Source organism: Macaca thibetana, chromosome 3 (genome assembly GCF_024542745.1).
Source record: "Macaca thibetana thibetana isolate TM-01 chromosome 3, ASM2454274v1, whole genome shotgun sequence".
Classification (NCBI taxonomy): domain Eukaryota; kingdom Metazoa; phylum Chordata; class Mammalia; order Primates; family Cercopithecidae; genus Macaca; species Macaca thibetana.
Genome location: NC_065580.1, coordinates 8,159,174 through 8,174,998, shown reverse-complemented (window position 1 = coordinate 8,174,998; position 15,825 = coordinate 8,159,174). Strand labels below are relative to the sequence as shown.

At 55.8% G+C, this 15,825-nt stretch overlaps 1 protein-coding gene across 3 annotated transcripts; it reads right to left on the bottom strand.

Moving 5' to 3' along the window:
* Positions 1-588: 588 nt before the first annotated feature.
* IQCA1L (IQ motif containing with AAA domain 1 like) lies at positions 589-15,451 on the bottom strand. Of its 3 annotated transcripts, XM_050785801.1 has the most exons (19): positions 15,378-15,451; positions 14,443-14,770; positions 13,331-13,450; positions 12,848-13,033; positions 10,326-10,397; positions 8,700-8,905; positions 7,511-7,595; positions 6,890-7,018; positions 6,661-6,736; positions 6,129-6,235; positions 5,262-5,345; positions 5,116-5,171; positions 4,211-4,293; positions 3,950-4,057; positions 2,981-3,180; positions 2,454-2,540; positions 1,987-2,164; positions 1,349-1,587; positions 589-803 (listed from the first exon to the last, which is right to left on the bottom strand). In XM_050785801.1, the coding sequence occupies exons 1-19, from the start codon at positions 15,386-15,388 to the stop codon at positions 696-698; spliced, it is 2,463 nt and encodes an 820-aa protein (XP_050641758.1). In that variant the 5' UTR covers positions 15,389-15,451; the 3' UTR covers positions 589-695. The 3 variants fall into 3 exon arrangements, with proteins under 3 accessions (XP_050641758.1, XP_050641757.1, XP_050641759.1); XM_050785800.1 differs by having other exon boundaries at positions 3,950-4,293; XM_050785802.1 differs by lacking the exons at positions 7,511-7,595; positions 8,700-8,905 and having other exon boundaries at positions 3,950-4,293.
* Positions 15,452-15,825: the final 374 nt, after the last annotated feature.

Here is a 15,825-nt window from a genome sequence, read left to right as displayed (position 1 = left end):
CACCACCTCCCCACAGCCTTGCTGAGCCCTGCTTCCCATCCTGCCCCCACTACTGCCCAAGCACCCTCCCTGCCCTGACTTCCCAGCCACTTTTGCTAGAACGGTCAAACTCTAGGGTAAAAGGGACCTTAGAAATTCCTGGTCCAATCTCTCTTTGCTTTATAAGTAAGGAAACTGAGGCCCAGAGACAGGAAAGCACTCTCCAGGTCACACAGGCAGTTAGTGCCAAGTGGGTTTAGAACCAGGGACAGTTAACTTCCAGACCTGTGCTTTTTCTGACTGCACACCTTCCTTCTCCCCTCTCTCCTCTTTCCCTCTCTCCTCTTTCCCTCTCTCCTCTTCCTATTTTTTCTCCCTTAAATGCCTCAAGGAGGAAGAGAGTCAGGGAACCAGGATAGGACAATGACAAGGAGATGAAGACCTGGAAGTGGGGGCTGAGGACAGGGATCTGGGAGCCAGAGCAGGGAGGCGGCAGTGAACTGGCAAGGGCCAGGGCCCAGGAGAGAGGTGGGGGCTAGACAGGGCCAGGCACAGGTGGGGACACAGAGGGAGGGGTAGGAAGACACGGACATGGATGGACAAGAAGAGTTTGTCCCCAAGTCATCTGGGCGTTTATGCCTCTGCCCCATCCCTTTACCCTTGGGCCACTGCCCTGTCCCACGCCACTAATCTCAGGTACCCACAAGCCTTAGCCATCACTTTCTTTTCTTCTTCTCCTTGGCCAGCTTGGCCTCCTCAGCCTCCAACTGGTCCATCCTGTGCTTCATGCTCTTCTTGCCCAGTGGGGTCTTGAAGTACCAGTCCTGGGTTGGTGGGCACAGGAGTGGTAAGGCCCTGGGACCCATCCTGACCTCACCCCTCCCCTTTTTACAGATTGTTTCCTCAGCAGCCTCTTCTCCTCTTCCCTTGGGTTCAGGGGTCCTTTTAGGGCTGGGGTTTCCCTTGCTCCCCACCAAATCCTTCCGGTATGATGTCAGCCATTCTTAGGGGGCAAGCCCTCTTCCCTCCACACCTGCAGCCCTCTCTGCTGTGCTCCCAAGGCCATCCTTGGCAGGTACACTGACTCTGGGGTGGGAAAGGTGGGTGGCAGCTGTTACCAGAACTCACAAAGGGCTCCTGATACCTCAGTGGTCCTTGCAAGCTCCCACCCTCAGGGAAACCAAGTGGGATGGCCCCGAATGCATTTCCTGGTGATTTCCTGCTCCCTTCCCAGCTGAGCTCCACACATGTTTCCACCGATTGTCTTCTGGTAATTTGTGGGAGCAGAGGGAGGGGTCCAAGGTGTGCTTCAGGGGGCTGACTCCCCAAGGGCGCTGCTTACCCACAGCCCCTGGCCCTGCCACCTCACCTTCAGGGACTCCTCCTCCTCCCTGTATACTGGATCCAGCTTCGCCAGTTGTCCCAGGAACTCAGAGGCCACCAGGGGCCGCTTGGACAGTTGCAGGAACCGCCGCTCACTCAGCACCGATTGGATGGCTTGGAGAATGTGACCTGGCGTGTAGCCATCGGAGACCTTGGCTAGGGCACTGATGTCCAAGTGCTGGGTTGGCTGGACGCCCCGGGCCTCTATCATACGCTTCCAGAACACTGCAGGCATGCGGAGGACATGGGGCTTGGAGGGGCAGTGGGCACCAGGGAGGGGCAACAAGGCCTGAGCAGCCCCCACCTGGATCTGGAAGGAGCTTTGTGCTCCGGGGAGCAGCTCCATGTCCATCAGCTCCCCTTCCCCAGGGAAGGTACCAGATCTCAAGCTAAGCAAGGGTCATCCTCCCAACTCAACCCGAGCAAGCAGAGCCTCGGAGGACATAAACTACCTGCTTGTGTCCACAGAGCCGAAGCCAGGACCCAGGCTACTGGGCTGCTTGTCCAGCAGCCCTTCCAGAAGATCTGGCTGTGGGGGTGAGGGCTCGCAGCAGCAGTGGGGTATGGGGCAGGAGGTGGGCAGGCTTTGGTAGGGGCAGCCAACCCCGTGTCCCCAGGCCTCACCATAGCGGGACGCGTAGTCAGGCCGGGGCATGAAGAGGATCCGCTCGTAGACCCGGCACAGCCCCCGAATATCAGCCAGCTGCGGCCGGGAGGTTGTCCCAATCAGCATCACACGGTCTCCAGGAGTCAGCAGCCGCAAGGCCTTGGTGAGGTCCTTCTTTATCCGCTTTGGGTCCATCTGCTCCAGGGGAAGAGGGAGGAGTGGTGGGGCTGGGGCATGGTGGTCCAGTGTACGGGGCTCCTAAGTTCTCAGAGCCCACCTCACCCTCAGCCTCACCTCAGCCCTAGCAGGATGAGGAGGCTGCCCATCCTGCTTTGAGACAAGGAAACTAGGTGTGAGGAGTACAGGGGCATGTGCAAGGCCCCAGTGGGTGGGGTTTGGAGTGACTTGAACAAGCCTAGGCCTTCCAGCCCAGCCCCAGCTCGCGCCGCCTGCCCACATGACCTTCACGTCCACGCTCCCTCACCTCCCTGTCTTCTTTGGGGATCCTCTTATAGAAATTCTTCTCAGCATTTCCAATCCAAATCACAGAGGGCTGTAGGAGTCGGGCTACCTGGATGGGTTGAAGAGTAGAAATCAGACATTAGATGTCTCTGGAGAAGGGTCATGTCCCTGCTGGTCAGAAGCCAGGATGAAGGCTGGCATTGAGCAGGGGCTGACCTTGGAGCCCAGTCTCCACTCCCCACACCTGCCAGTCCCACCTCCCAGCCTGCTGCTGCACATACCTCACACCTCAGGGTGGGGGGCTGCATATTCAGCCTCATCCCACCATGAAAAGAAGTTGCTCTATATCCTCCCCTTTCCCTTCATTCCCCCACCACAGGGGCTGCAGGGGGAACCCAAGCTCCTAGCCCGGGTTGGTAGGGAGACCTCACCAGTTCAGCACCTGAAATCATACCCAGTAGGCTGATGGGTGACACGATCTCAAAGCCCACCCTCCTTTGTTGCCACAGGTCTGAGAACCACAAATGCCAAGAGCTGGGGGCTCCGGACCTTAAAGACTATATGCACCATCATCTGTGCCCCATTCCTGCCAGGATATTTGCCCAGCAGGTTGTCCGGTGACAGGTCGAACAGGTTGGCGCCAGTTTCTGTGCACACTGCCTTGACCAGCATCTTCTTCCCCATGCCAGAGGGGCCCACCAGGAGGATGGAGCGGATGAGTGGGGCCATGGCATGGATATCCGGGGAGCCTGAGAGCAAGGAAATGGGCCAGAGCCAGGTGTCAGGTCAGCAGCAGGAGTCAGGGCTGGAGATGACTATGTGTAAGGTCAGGCCAAGGGCCTGGGGCTGGGAGAGGAGGTGCAGATCACGGGGCATACTACCTTCCCCAATACCACCAGGTCGCCTGGTCCCCTAGGCCTGGGAGCCGGGAGTGGCAGCAGGAGAGTTTGAATGGCTTAGGAGTCTCCAGTATGAGGAGCTGTACATGGGACTGTGAGGGAGCCTGCTACCCTGACTAATGCCCTTTCTGTTTTCCCTTCATCTGCTTCCACTCCTGGATTATGAGTGGTGGAATGGAAAGGTATGGGACACGGGAGGCGGAGGTTGCCATGAGCTGAGATTGTGCCACTGCACTCCAGCCTGGGCAATAGAGTGAGACTCTATCTCAAAAAAAAAAAAAAAAAAAAAAAAAAGGCAGGCACAGAATAAACCACTTCAGAAAGCTCTTCAGCTCCGGGGGTGTAGGGCTGGTGGTCTTCTGGCAGCGGGACAGACGCTGGGTTGTCCCTTGGGATTGAGTAAGGGGCTGGCAATGTGGGCTGTTCAGCAGGTCAAGGGCCCACCTGATTTCTGGGGTGGCCCAATCTGGGTGTGACCTCCAGCAGGGCCTGGGCAGGGCCCTGGGGCTTGGAGGCTCAGGCTGGACATGCCCGCCTCAGCCACCCTACCCTGACCCCAGCCCTCACCCCGAGGGTTGCCTGCCCAGAGCTGGCTCCTCACACCCCCAGGGCCTCTCACCAAGCCGAAGGACTGCATACAAAGCCACATTCTGTCGTATGTCAAACAGGGATGGCATGGGCAACTTCTTTGCCAAACTCAGAGCAGATCCAAGATAGAGGAAGTCACCTGTGGCGATAGGCAGCCACTGAGTGAGAGGCACCCTCTCCGAGTGGCAATCAGGCAACCAGCCACAGGCAAGGCGGGGCCAGTGGGTGGGGGATAGGGGAGCCTTGGCACCTGGCCACAGACTGGGAGCAGGCATTCTGGGAGGGGTCTCACCTACGTAGTCTTTCAATGCTACTGACTCACTCTTCCTTAGAAGTCCAGAAATAACAAGCTCTTCATACAGAGACTCCACAGACCTGGCAGAGGATGGCACAGGAAGACCCCCACCACCACAAGGGATGTTAGCAAGTGAGAACACAGGGAAATGGAGGCAGAGATGGGGGGCTGTTGTCATGAAGACAGGGGATCAGTGGTTCTCCTGCCCAGCATTCTGTGCTCAAAAATATCTACAGTGCCTGCAAACAGGCAGAATCAGGTATGGCACCAAATCACTGTCCTAGGAGGCAAGCCTCCCGCAGTGGGTGCTCTGTAAGAGCGGTGTGAGGGGGACAGGGGCCTCTGTGACACTCGTCAGTCTGCCCCCTGGCCAAAGATCCACCATTAGAAATCCAGTCATTTGAATTAAGCATTGCCCTCTTCTTAGAAACTACATTTAAGACGTGAGTGCTCCTGGGAGAGACAGCCATTAAATTCAAGCAGCTGACGTCAAGGTGCTTGTGTGCTCTCTTTACCAGATAAGTCAACAGGAAGGGACCACTGACAAGTCCCTTAATGCCCCAGAGTGGGAAGTCCAGGGGGAAATGGCTTTGGCAGAGACAGAGGCGGTTAAGGCAAAGGTTGGAGGGAGGATCTGGAAGTGGAGAGCAATGACCTGATTATAAACTCCATTGAGATCTCGCTCTGCATTTCATGTACAGAGCCCTTTCTTGTGCCTTTGCTTGATCCCCACAGTTATCACGTGAGTTTGGCAGGGCAGGTACTTGGTGAACAAGGTCAGGGAGTCAGAGAGGGAAAGCGACTTTCCCAAGGTCTCACAGCAGCAGAGGCGGGACCTGTCCTGGACTGGGACTTGCTCCACCACCACCACCATGCAAAGTGGGCATGACAGGCTGTGCTACCTGTTTGGGGTCAGATCTTTTTCCTTCTTTTTCCCACTTTTCTTCCCAGGTGTTTTCTGGTTGGAAACAAGCGCATAGGTCATTGTGCCCTGTTCCTTGCCTCCACTGTGTGCCCTCCCCTGCCCAGTCCCAGCCCGTCATCTTGCCTTTGGAGCCCTCAAGGGTCTTTCTTCCTCCTTGTCCACAACCAGACGGAGGTTCCTCAGCTCCTGACGCATCAGCTCATCCACCTAGGGGAGACAGCTGAGGTATGGCCGGGTGGCCTGGGGCCGGGAGGACAGGTGGGAGAGGAGCAGGCAGGCAGGGATGGGAAGGAGGGGAGGAGCCTTACAGAAGAACCCAGTGAGCCTGATGAAGGCAGCAGGGACAGCCCTTCCCACACATTTCTCTGCGTTCCTCCCTCCCTCCCAGCACCTGTTCACACCCAGTCCTAATCCTCTTCCTGTTCTCCAAGGAGCCCTGCTCTTAACAGCCTTCAACGTGCGGAGAAGCCCCCAGATGGAATTCAAGCCCAACATCCCCCCACTGAGGTCTCTGTGACCTAAACGGTTGCATAACTGCTTAGCCTCAGTTTCCCATGTGTACCAGCAGGAAAACCATGGTATTTTCCTCATGGGTTTCATGAAAGACCACATGATTGAACACTCCTGAAGCCCACGGCATGGGTGGGACACGTCGTCAGAGGGTTCCTGAGGATGGTGGTGGTGTGTGGACACCCTGGCTCCGAGTCCCTCCCATACCCTCCACACCCCTGCTGCATCAGCCCTGGGAGAAAGCGAGACCGGGGGAGGCAGAGGAAGGTGGGAACTGACGTGGGCAGCAGGTGGAGCTAGGACCATGCATGGAGGCAGCAAAGTCTACAGAGGATGAGCTGGGGACTGGGGTTGGGTGTTCAGGACAAGAGAGATGCAGAGAAATGGTTGCGGAGGAACCTGAATCTGGATGGAAGTGTGGGTCATGGGGGAGGGTGCAGGGTAGTGGCCTGCAGGGAAGCCCTGACCCCGCGCTCACACCTGTATCCGGATCTCCAGCTCCACCTCCTTCCTCTTCTCCTCCCGGAGGGTCTCGGAGTCATAATTCTGACTGGGGTGTATGCTTTCACACCGGTTCTTCCATGTATCTGACCGCAGAGAGTGGATGGATGTGTGAAGGTCAGAGTCCCAGGTGTATACACACATGCATGCACATGTGCACAAGCATATGCACACATACGTGCATACACAGACACATGTGTGCACACAGGTCAGGAGCCAGGCCCTGGCTGGTTACCCTGTCCCCACCCACCAGCCTGGCATTGTTTCTACCCAGATGGCAGATAGACTTGACCCCAAGGCCTGTGGCCACAGGATTCAGACCCAAACCTGTAACGCCCCCACCCAAAGAATCACACCATACCTCCCTCTCCTCATTTGGTATTGTCCCCTTTGCCTACACACCCACACTGCCACTTCATGGTCCATGTGGCAGATGCCCACTTTCTCCAGGACCCAGGGCCCCAGGTCCCACAAAGCACAGACACTCTTCCCCAGCCGTCTCCCCTCTTACTTAAGTATTCCTCATGCCCGGCACTGATCATAGGGATACATTTGGATGGCAACACTTGCAGCACCGCATCCACTTCCTAGAATATAAACATCCTTTGACCTTGACTTCATCACTTCTACCTAGCACAGACTCTGGCCCTAACCTTACCTGAACCCATCTTCCTACCACGAGTTCCCCCACACCCTGCTCCTCCCTGTCCCTCACGCCATGCATTCGGGAGGTATCTTACCCCCTTCTTGGACTTTTCTTCCTTTCCTTTCTTCTTCTTCTTCTTTTTTTCATCCTTTCCTTTTTCCTTTCTCTTCTCTTGTTCCTTTTTTTTGTTCTCTTGGACCTGCATTTCCAGTTCCATTCTCACCTGTGACCAATGACACAAGACATTTCAGAGAAGATCAAGGGGATTTTACAAAAGAGAGCCCTGGATTTTACAGAAGAGAGCTGGAGATCTCTCAGGCCCAGGGCCTGCGACCGGGGTGAACCAAGGATTCCCTAGCCTAGAGTAACTGATGGGGTCGGGACAGCTGAGCATGCAGAGACTCCACTGGGGTCCAGGGAGAAAGAGTGCCCAAGAAGGAGCATTCTGGTCAGAGCCACTGTTCTCTCCTGGCCATGGGATCTGAAGCCACTGCAGTCTACCCAGACATCCTTCCTTTCCCAGTCACAATGCCTGCTCCAGCCGCAGCTGCTCCTTGCTCCTCTTCCCCATGCCGTCTTTCTAGCTGCCTGCATTTCCCCCAGCCACCTCTGCCTCTATTGAGGCTGACCCCCTACTCCACCCTACTCACTACTCTCTGTAGCCTCAGACTCCACCTGCCACAAAAAACTGTCTGCCTCACCTCCAACAGGGTACCTGTTCTGGAGTTTTGTCTGCAAAGATTGAGTAGGATCCACCTGAAGATGCATCTGGATAATCAGGGAATCGGCCAGTAAGATCGCTAAGTGAACATAAGATGATTGAACAGAAAGATGAATAGATGGATGGATGGATGGATGGATGGATGGATGGATGGATAGGTAGACAGAGAGGTGGGTAGAAGGGTGAGTGGATGGACAGATGGATGGATAGACAGATGGAGAGGTGGGTAGAAGGGTGGGTGGGTAGATGGACAGATGCATGGGTGGATAGATGGAGAGATGGGTAGAAGGGTGGGTGGATGGTCAGATGGAAGGATAGACAGAGAGGTGGGTAGAAGGGTGGGTAGATGCGTGGATGGATGGATAGATGGATGGATGGATGGGGAGATGGAGAGGTGGGTAGGTGGGTGGGCGGATGGACAGATGGATAGATAGATGGAGAGGTGGGTAGAAGGGTGGGTGGGTAGATGGGCAGATGCTTGGGTAGATAGATGGAGAGGTGGGTAGAAGGGTGGGTGGATGGATGGGCAGATCGACAGATGGAAGGATAGATAGAGAAGTGGGTAGATGGGTAGATGGGTGGATGGATGGATGGGGAGATGGAGAGGTGGGTAGAAGAGGGGGTGGGTTGATGGATGGATGGATGGATGGATAGATAGATAGATGATAGATAGATAGATAGATAGATAGATAGATAGATAGATAGATAGATAGATGATAGATAGAGAGTGAGCTGGGTAGAAGGGTGAGTGGATGGATGGATGACAGATGGATGGATAGGTAGATGGAGAGGTAGATAAAAGGGTGGGTGGATGGATGGAGAATGGCAGAGAAAAGTAAAGGACCAGGGGAGACAGAGGGAGACAGGGGAGGAATGGATTGTTACAAACAAGAGGACAGATCACTCAGGGGGCATCCATGGGTGCTTTCCCCACCCTATTCTGGCACTTTCTCTCCCTTGTGGAAATGGGAAGTCAGGTGTGGAGATGGTCCTGTACACTGGGGGCCCAAGGTTGTTGAAACCAACAGGGTTAGCAGTGTGTTGGGGACCTGGGGGTAGAGGAGAAAAGGGCCAATCTGGACTAGAAGGCAGAACCCATGTGGGGGATGGAGCAGGAGCAGCCCTGAGGGACCCTGAGTGAAGGGAATGAAGGATGAGGGTAGGGTCAGCTGAGGACACTGACTGGCACTCGATAAACCACTGTCGGATTTGCTCCTTCATCTTCTCCTTCATGTCAGGCCCCTCTGTCTCTGCCAGAGAATCATGGGCCTTCACCATTGCCGCCCGGAATTCCTCCTCCTTCTCTACCTGGCGGAGCCTTCGGACATCCTCCCAGAGGCAGGCCTGGGAGATGATGCTCAGGTGCTCTACCTGGTTGGGTGAGGGGAGCTGGGGAGTGGAAGAGAGGTTGAGGGGCTCAGGAGTGGGAGGAACCAGCATCCAGTCTGGATGCAGCCCCCAGCCTCAGGCACACATGCCTGTACCCGCTCCTTCCCCAACACGACGCTCACGCAAGGCCTCGCACACACACCCACACGGAACAACGGGCATGCCTGCATTGGAAGAAACTGTATTTGGAGCCGAATTCGTCTGTGTAAATTACTCTAATAATGAGTTTGCTAGATGCATCCGGGCTGGCCCCTGCCCGATTTCCCCAGCACACCCTCCCCTGGAGCCTCCGGCCCCAGCCCCCGCCTGCACCCCCGCCCCGCGGCCGAGTTGGCAGCCGCTTTTGCAGCCACTTTCCCGCCTCATTGGCTCCCAAATGTATTTTAAATATCACTCTGCGCAGAGACAATTACTGAAAACGCTGAGCTCACACTGTTGATAGGCCCGGGCGGCCAGGCTCATTCCTCACCCACTGCTGTGCACGGACCCCTCCCTGCTGAAGCCAACCCCTGCCTCTTTCAGCCTGCTCTCATCTCCTGGGGGTCCAGCCCTCTGGCCCCTCAACCAGTCTCTGACCTCCACTCCCACACAGCAGCCCCTGGCCCCTCCTTCCTCCACTCCCACACAGCAGCCCCTGGCCCCTCCTTCCTCCCAAGGCCCCAAGCCTCCAGTGGTAGCCTCCCAGCCTGCCAAGATGTCACCAGACCTGGGAAGGCTCCCTTCCCTCCCGTCCCTCCAATCCCCAGCCCAGCCCCCTCCCCAGCTCCTTCTGGCAGCCAGGCCTCCACAGGATCTGCCCAGGGCAAAGCCCTTCCCCCAGGGAGCATGCTCCCACCACCCCTCCAGTCTCGGCCTGCCTTTCCTAAGTCAGTGGAGATCAGCTGGGTGAGAGGACAGAGAACAGGGGATAGACAGATTCAAGGAGCCAGGCCTACTCACTTTGGCCAGGCACACATGTATGCACACAGGCACATGGCCTAGAAAGGCCTGGTTTGGGGAGTGTGTCCCTACCCCAACACAGTCCCTGGTGTTTCCCTGTGGCTACCAGAGGCTTGGGGGGGCAGTGTGGGTGCCCCTGCTGGCTTTGTGGCCTCTTCCCTCTGGGGGCCCACCCCTGTAGCCCCTCCTTCCAGCTGGGGGTGGGAACGTGGGGTCCAGGATGCTCTACACAATACCCCTCCAGGCCTCACAGGTGAGCTGCTGCCAGGGGCCAGATCTCTGCAGGAAGAAGGGTATGAAGGGATATGGCCTGGGGGCTTTCCTGTCCTTCTGCCTCTTTCTCTTCCAGGCTCTCCACCTGGCCTGAGTGGAGAGCACCGTGGGCAAAGTGGGGCTGGAAGAAGACTGTGCTCTGGGTGGGGGCCCTGCCCTGGCCAGCCCTGTGTTCCAGGCCCCACCATGGTGGGCAGGTTGAGCTCACCATGCCAATGAACTCCATCTCTGTCCGCCGGTCCTGCTGAGTGCGTTTCCTCTGCAGGTAGCCTTTCCATACCTGGTGGAGGGATGTAGGAGACACAGGGGACACACACTGTCCACCCTGCAGCAGCCTGTCCCTCAGAGAGGGTCCGAGAGGGTCACACTAGAGATTTCGGGTGGGGCGGGGAGGAGCCCTGGGGAAGTCTGCTCGGGTGCACACTGAGCAGGAACAGCCTAGAACAGGGTGGTTTCAGGTGGGCACTCAAGCCAACTGGCCCCAGGGCCCCCCAGGGATTTCTTCCTTTCCCTCACCACCCTAATCTGCTATCTCTTTTGAGGGACAGATCAGAGCTCAAGCACCCTACACATTCCCTACACCCACTCCTCAGAATCCCCAGAGCAGCTGGAATAAATATCTGACTCCACCCAGGCACATAGACACTGGCGCTGTAGGGATTGTGGAGCTCCTCAGTTAATCCTACATTTTTGACCCAAGGGAACTGAGGCCAGAGACTGGACATGACCTCTCTCAGGCCCAAGATGCCATCTGTGCAGAGCTGGACCTGTGCTCTTTCTCCCAGGCCCAGCCACTTTCAGACTCCAGGATCACTGAGTGCTAGTGGGACCAGAGGGTGGGGACGCTGGGCAGAGGAGGGCAGAGCCAGGGCCCGGGCCAGCCAGGGCTTTCCATCTGCCTCCCGGCCCCTCCAGGAGCTGGGGCTGCTTCCTGCACTTCTCATCTGGGCTTCGTCCTCCCACTCCTGTGACCACCACAGGCCAGGCCCACCATGACTGGGTCCTTCATACGTTTTTTGCTTTTCTCAGTGCTCTGGATGACTCTAAGACCAGCATGCAATATTTCTGTACTCTTGATGTCTGGCAACAGGCACAAAATGACCTGCTTTGGTCTACAGGGGAAGTAGGACTCCATCTTTGGGGTCTATCCCCCTTCTTGACTTCTTTGCCTTAGTGAGCCCTGCTGTCGAGAACCTCCTTCTCAGACATTGACACAGTCATCCTGCCTCAGACCGACATGCTCAGTGTACTGATTACTAACACATGAATCTATCCCATTTGCAGATGACATATCTTCATAGAATCACTATTGTTTGCTAGCTGGTTGCCTGCTTTCGTCTTTCGGTGGGAAGTTCTAAGTTTTCTCTAGTGGGCTAGGAGGCAGAGGTTTTTGAGGTATTGGGATTTGAGAGAGAGAGGAAGGAGGGGGAGATTGATTTGAGAGAGAAAGAGGCCCACCCCAGGTCAACACTTCCTGGAAAGAAAAGGTGGCAAGAGGCTTCTGTGACAGAGCAGGGCCGGTGGCCTTAGGGGCAGCGACACCTGCACGAACAGAAAGTGGTCTGTTCCTGCACTGAAATTTTGCCGGGGCTCCTCCAGTCTCTGGTCAAGCTGTTAACCACTACCACCAGGAGTCGGCATGTGTTAGCAGCATTTTAAGGAATGGTGGGAGAGGCCATGTTCACACACCAAGGCAGACAGCAGAGGCTGGCCCAGAGAGGTGCAGAGTGGCTGTCCAGAGCAAAGGAGAGGTGTGACAACCAGGATGGTAAGAATGCTCGGGGAACCTTAAGGCAGAGAAGGGCTTTCTGCAGTGAGGTGGGACAGGAGATAAAATTATGGAAATTATGTTATTTCCATATTAAAAGGTGACCCGGAAGGCACAGAGTTTGGGGATGCTCAGATCACATCAGTTATCAAATTAATTCATCATGATCAAGTTTCCCTCTGTCTTAGTTTCCAGGAGGCTCAGGATCCTTTCTTGTTTTAAGAGATGGGGTCTTGCTACATTGCTCAGGGCTCAAGCAATACTCCAGCCTCAGCAGGATACATTTTAGTGGCTCATTTTCAACAGTCGTAAGAGTTTCTGGAGTGATCATCTATTCTGTTCTGCTACTCTATTATGGATTTTTCTTCTTCTCTAATTTTAATGATCCTTCTGTTTCTGGGACTTTTAAGGTATCCTACTGCAAACCCTTTTGAAAATAGAGATGTAGATTAAATAATAAACAAGTAAGATATATGCTTGCTGACTGATTAAAGTACTCACTGGTTTAGAATCTAGTTGTGGGGACTGGGCATGGTGGCTCATGCCTGTAATCCCAGCACTTTGGGAGGCTGAGGTGGGTAGATCACTTGAAGTCAGGAGTTCGAGAGCAGCCTGGCCAACATGGTGAAACCCATCTCTACTAAAAATACAAAAATTAGCTGGGTATATTGTCGGAGGACTGTAGTCCTGGCTACTCAGGAGGCCGAAGCAGAAGAATTGCTTGAACTCAGGAGACAGAAGTTGCAGTGAGCTGAGATCATGCCACTGCATTCCAGCCTGGGCAACAGAGCGAGACTCCATCTCAAAAATAAATAAATAAATAAATAAATAAATAAATAAATAAATAGTTGTGGGGCTACAGAATCCAAGCGCCTGCACTCCTGTGATCAATTTCTGAGCCCAGCAGGCTTCCTGAATGAGGTAACTCTACCCTGGCCCTCCTCCTGGGCACCTAGGGTTACCTTCTGTATGGTGATAGCTGCTTGGCACTGACTGAACTTGTGCCATCCGTCCTCCCGAATCCTCCGATCCTGCTCCTCATCTCTTCGAATCTCTCGCATGAAGGTGGCTCGAAGCCGGCCTTGCCTGGCCCGCTCTGCCTTTTGCACTAGAAGTATGGCCTCAGTCCGGTGCATTCCTATAAAGCTCTGGCCAGAGCAGGGGCAAAAGAGCAGGAGCACATGAAGGAGAGTTTACATCCAGGGTGGACTGCTGGGAGACTGGCCATCAAAGGATACACCAGGGCACCATCCTCCCAGAGTATCTGGGAGCCCAAGTCTTGTCTTGGCATTGGAGGGTTACCATGAGCACAAGAATAGCCTTGAAGGAGGCCAGGGATTACCTAAAGGGCACTCTCGTAGAGGGCAGGGAAGGGCCTCTCTGCATTCTGGAGGCTTTCAGGAGAAGGGGTATGGAAGAGTCCGGGAAGGTGTCACCCTGTTTACCTTCTGGGAGGACTCTGGCTCCAGTCTGGACAGGATCTCGGCCAGTATCAGCCGTCGCTCCCGCACAGCGGTAGACTGCTCCAACAGGAAGTATTTGGGGATTGGAACCTCCAGGTCAGCCTTTGGAGCAATGTTAGGGGAGGAGGGTCAGGAATCAAAAGTCTGAGCCATCTGGCCAATCCATTACCATTTTCAGGGGCTTACACACCCCCAGCACTGTTTTCCTCCATTTTAGAGTCTTGAGGTGGGAAACTTAAATGGGGCAGATGCCCCCAAAAGTCATTCCTCTCTTCTTCTGCCCCCATCCTCTGGCTGGAGTTGAATTCTGGAGGATAGTGGTAGGTGGCAGTGGTCTCAAACCTGGTTGTGCATCAGAATCAACTGGGAAGTTCTTAAATGCAGATTCCTACGTCCTCCCCAGACTACTACATCAGAATGGCAGGGCCTGGGGAATCTTCCCCATGGCCGCCCGCCCCACCAAGCGCACTGCTGCAGCTGGTTGGGGAAACTTTGAGATAGTCTTGGATATGAAGCAGTTACTGAACCCTGAGCCTGACTGCAGGCCCTGCAGAAGCTCTGTGTTCTAGAATAGCCTTCTAGAACTTGCCCGTGCACACAGATCACTGGAGGGTCTTGATAAAATGCAGGTGCAGATTTAGCGGGTTAAGGATACAGAGTTTCTCATTTGTGATGTCAACGCAGCTGGTCCAGGGACCACACTTTGAGGAGGCTCTAGAGGACTCTCCTCACCAATTCCCTGCGGTTTGTGGGTCTTCCCAGTCATGCAGGGGACCTCATCCTGACTCCATCCAACCCCTAAGTACCTCCATGCACAACCCCCACCGCCAAGCTTCCTGAAGCCCTTCCCACAAGGCCAAACTCCATCCTCTGATCTTCTCTGCCCTCCTTCCTTCCCTAGCAGGTGTCCCAACACCAGGGACATCCGTGGGGTGACGGGTAGGCAGGGGGTGGTCGGCCCCATCCCTACCCCACCCGACTCCAAGCTGGCCGGGGCATGCCTCTGTGTCCCAGGTGGTCAAGGCGGGTCCCACCCCGCCTCTCCCCTACTGCTAGCTGGCTGGGGGCGTGGCTTCGTGGCTGCGCACACGTACCGGGGTGAGCTTGAGATCCTGCAGCACGCGGTCCAGGCAGGGGTTTTCACAGAGGTCGGCGCGCACCAGCTCGTCCTTGAGCTCCAGCACGCGGCCCGCCACGCCGTCCAGCAGGCGCCGCAGCAGCCGCCGCTTCTGCGGCTGCACCATCTGGTCATAGACGGTGTTGAAGCGGCGCAGCAGCCCCAGGTAGTGCAGGTAGAGCGACGCAAGCCTGTACTGGAAGGACTGCCGCTCCCGGTCGGGCACAGGTTCGAGCAGAGGCTGCTCTTGGTCCAGCAGCTCCTGCAGGGTCACGTGGGAGGACTCCCAGAGGCGCTGGTAAGCTCTGGAGAGAGGGTGGCGGGCGCCGCGTGCTCTGAGCCGCGGAGGAGTGGGGAGATGGAGCCTCCTGGCCTTTTGAGGAGTGTGGGCTCGGGGTACCAGAAGGTGTGATACCACTCATGGCTCCGAAATGGACTTCAATGAGGTAAGGAGCCCGCAGGGCAATGAGTGGACACTGACCTGGTCTTAGGGAGAGTGTGGGATTGGGCTCCGCTGTAGGATTAGCAGAGAGAATGGGCATGACCTTTGGGGGGTTGGGGGAAAGCCGGCCCAGGCTTGAGGCTCCGGTAAGGAAGGGGTCTTCGGGAGTCAGGGGCAGTGGGGCCCGCCAGGTGTGGGGCAGCCCCGGATGCTGCAGTGATCTGGGCTGGTGGGTGGGAAGTGGGGGTGAGGGATGAATGTGGAGGAGGGTCCCTTCCTCAGAGCAGAGCCCTGCTTCTGGAATTAACTGTCGGAGGGAAGTTTCCACCGTGAAAGCTGCCAGGGCAGCAGCAGCAGCTGGAGCGGCCCAGCGCCCAAACTGCCACTCTGCCCCAGCCTCTCAGGACCAAGGAGGTGCTCTGACCTTTGCTCTCTCTGCCCTGGGAGCCCCACTCCAGCCCCTCACTCACCCCTCAGACATTGTGCCCACTCCTCCACGCTGCCCCTTGTTTGCTGGTGGTGGAATTCACAGAACCTCTGTGGCTCCCTGACTCCCAGGGCCACAGGGCAGAACAGCCTGGTTTGAAGAGTTCTGACCCATTGTGCCAGTGTTCTAGGGCTGAGGAGAGGGGACTGGTGGCGCAGAATGGGCACATTATCTCGGAGGACATCCTGGAAGCAGCACGCTGAAGGGACTGTGGGTGGGTGGCTTCAGGCTCCCACAGAGTAAGCTTTGGAAGCTTAGGGCAGAACATGTTGTCCAACTTTGGCCATTTTTCTTATAAGGAACAAGTGAAATAAGTCTCTATCTGAAGTCTCCTAAAAGCTTTGGCACTCTGAATACATCCGTCCTAAAGACATTACCCCCCAACAAGGCATCACCGCAGCTTCTCACTCGGAGCGGCCTGTTCCCTCTGT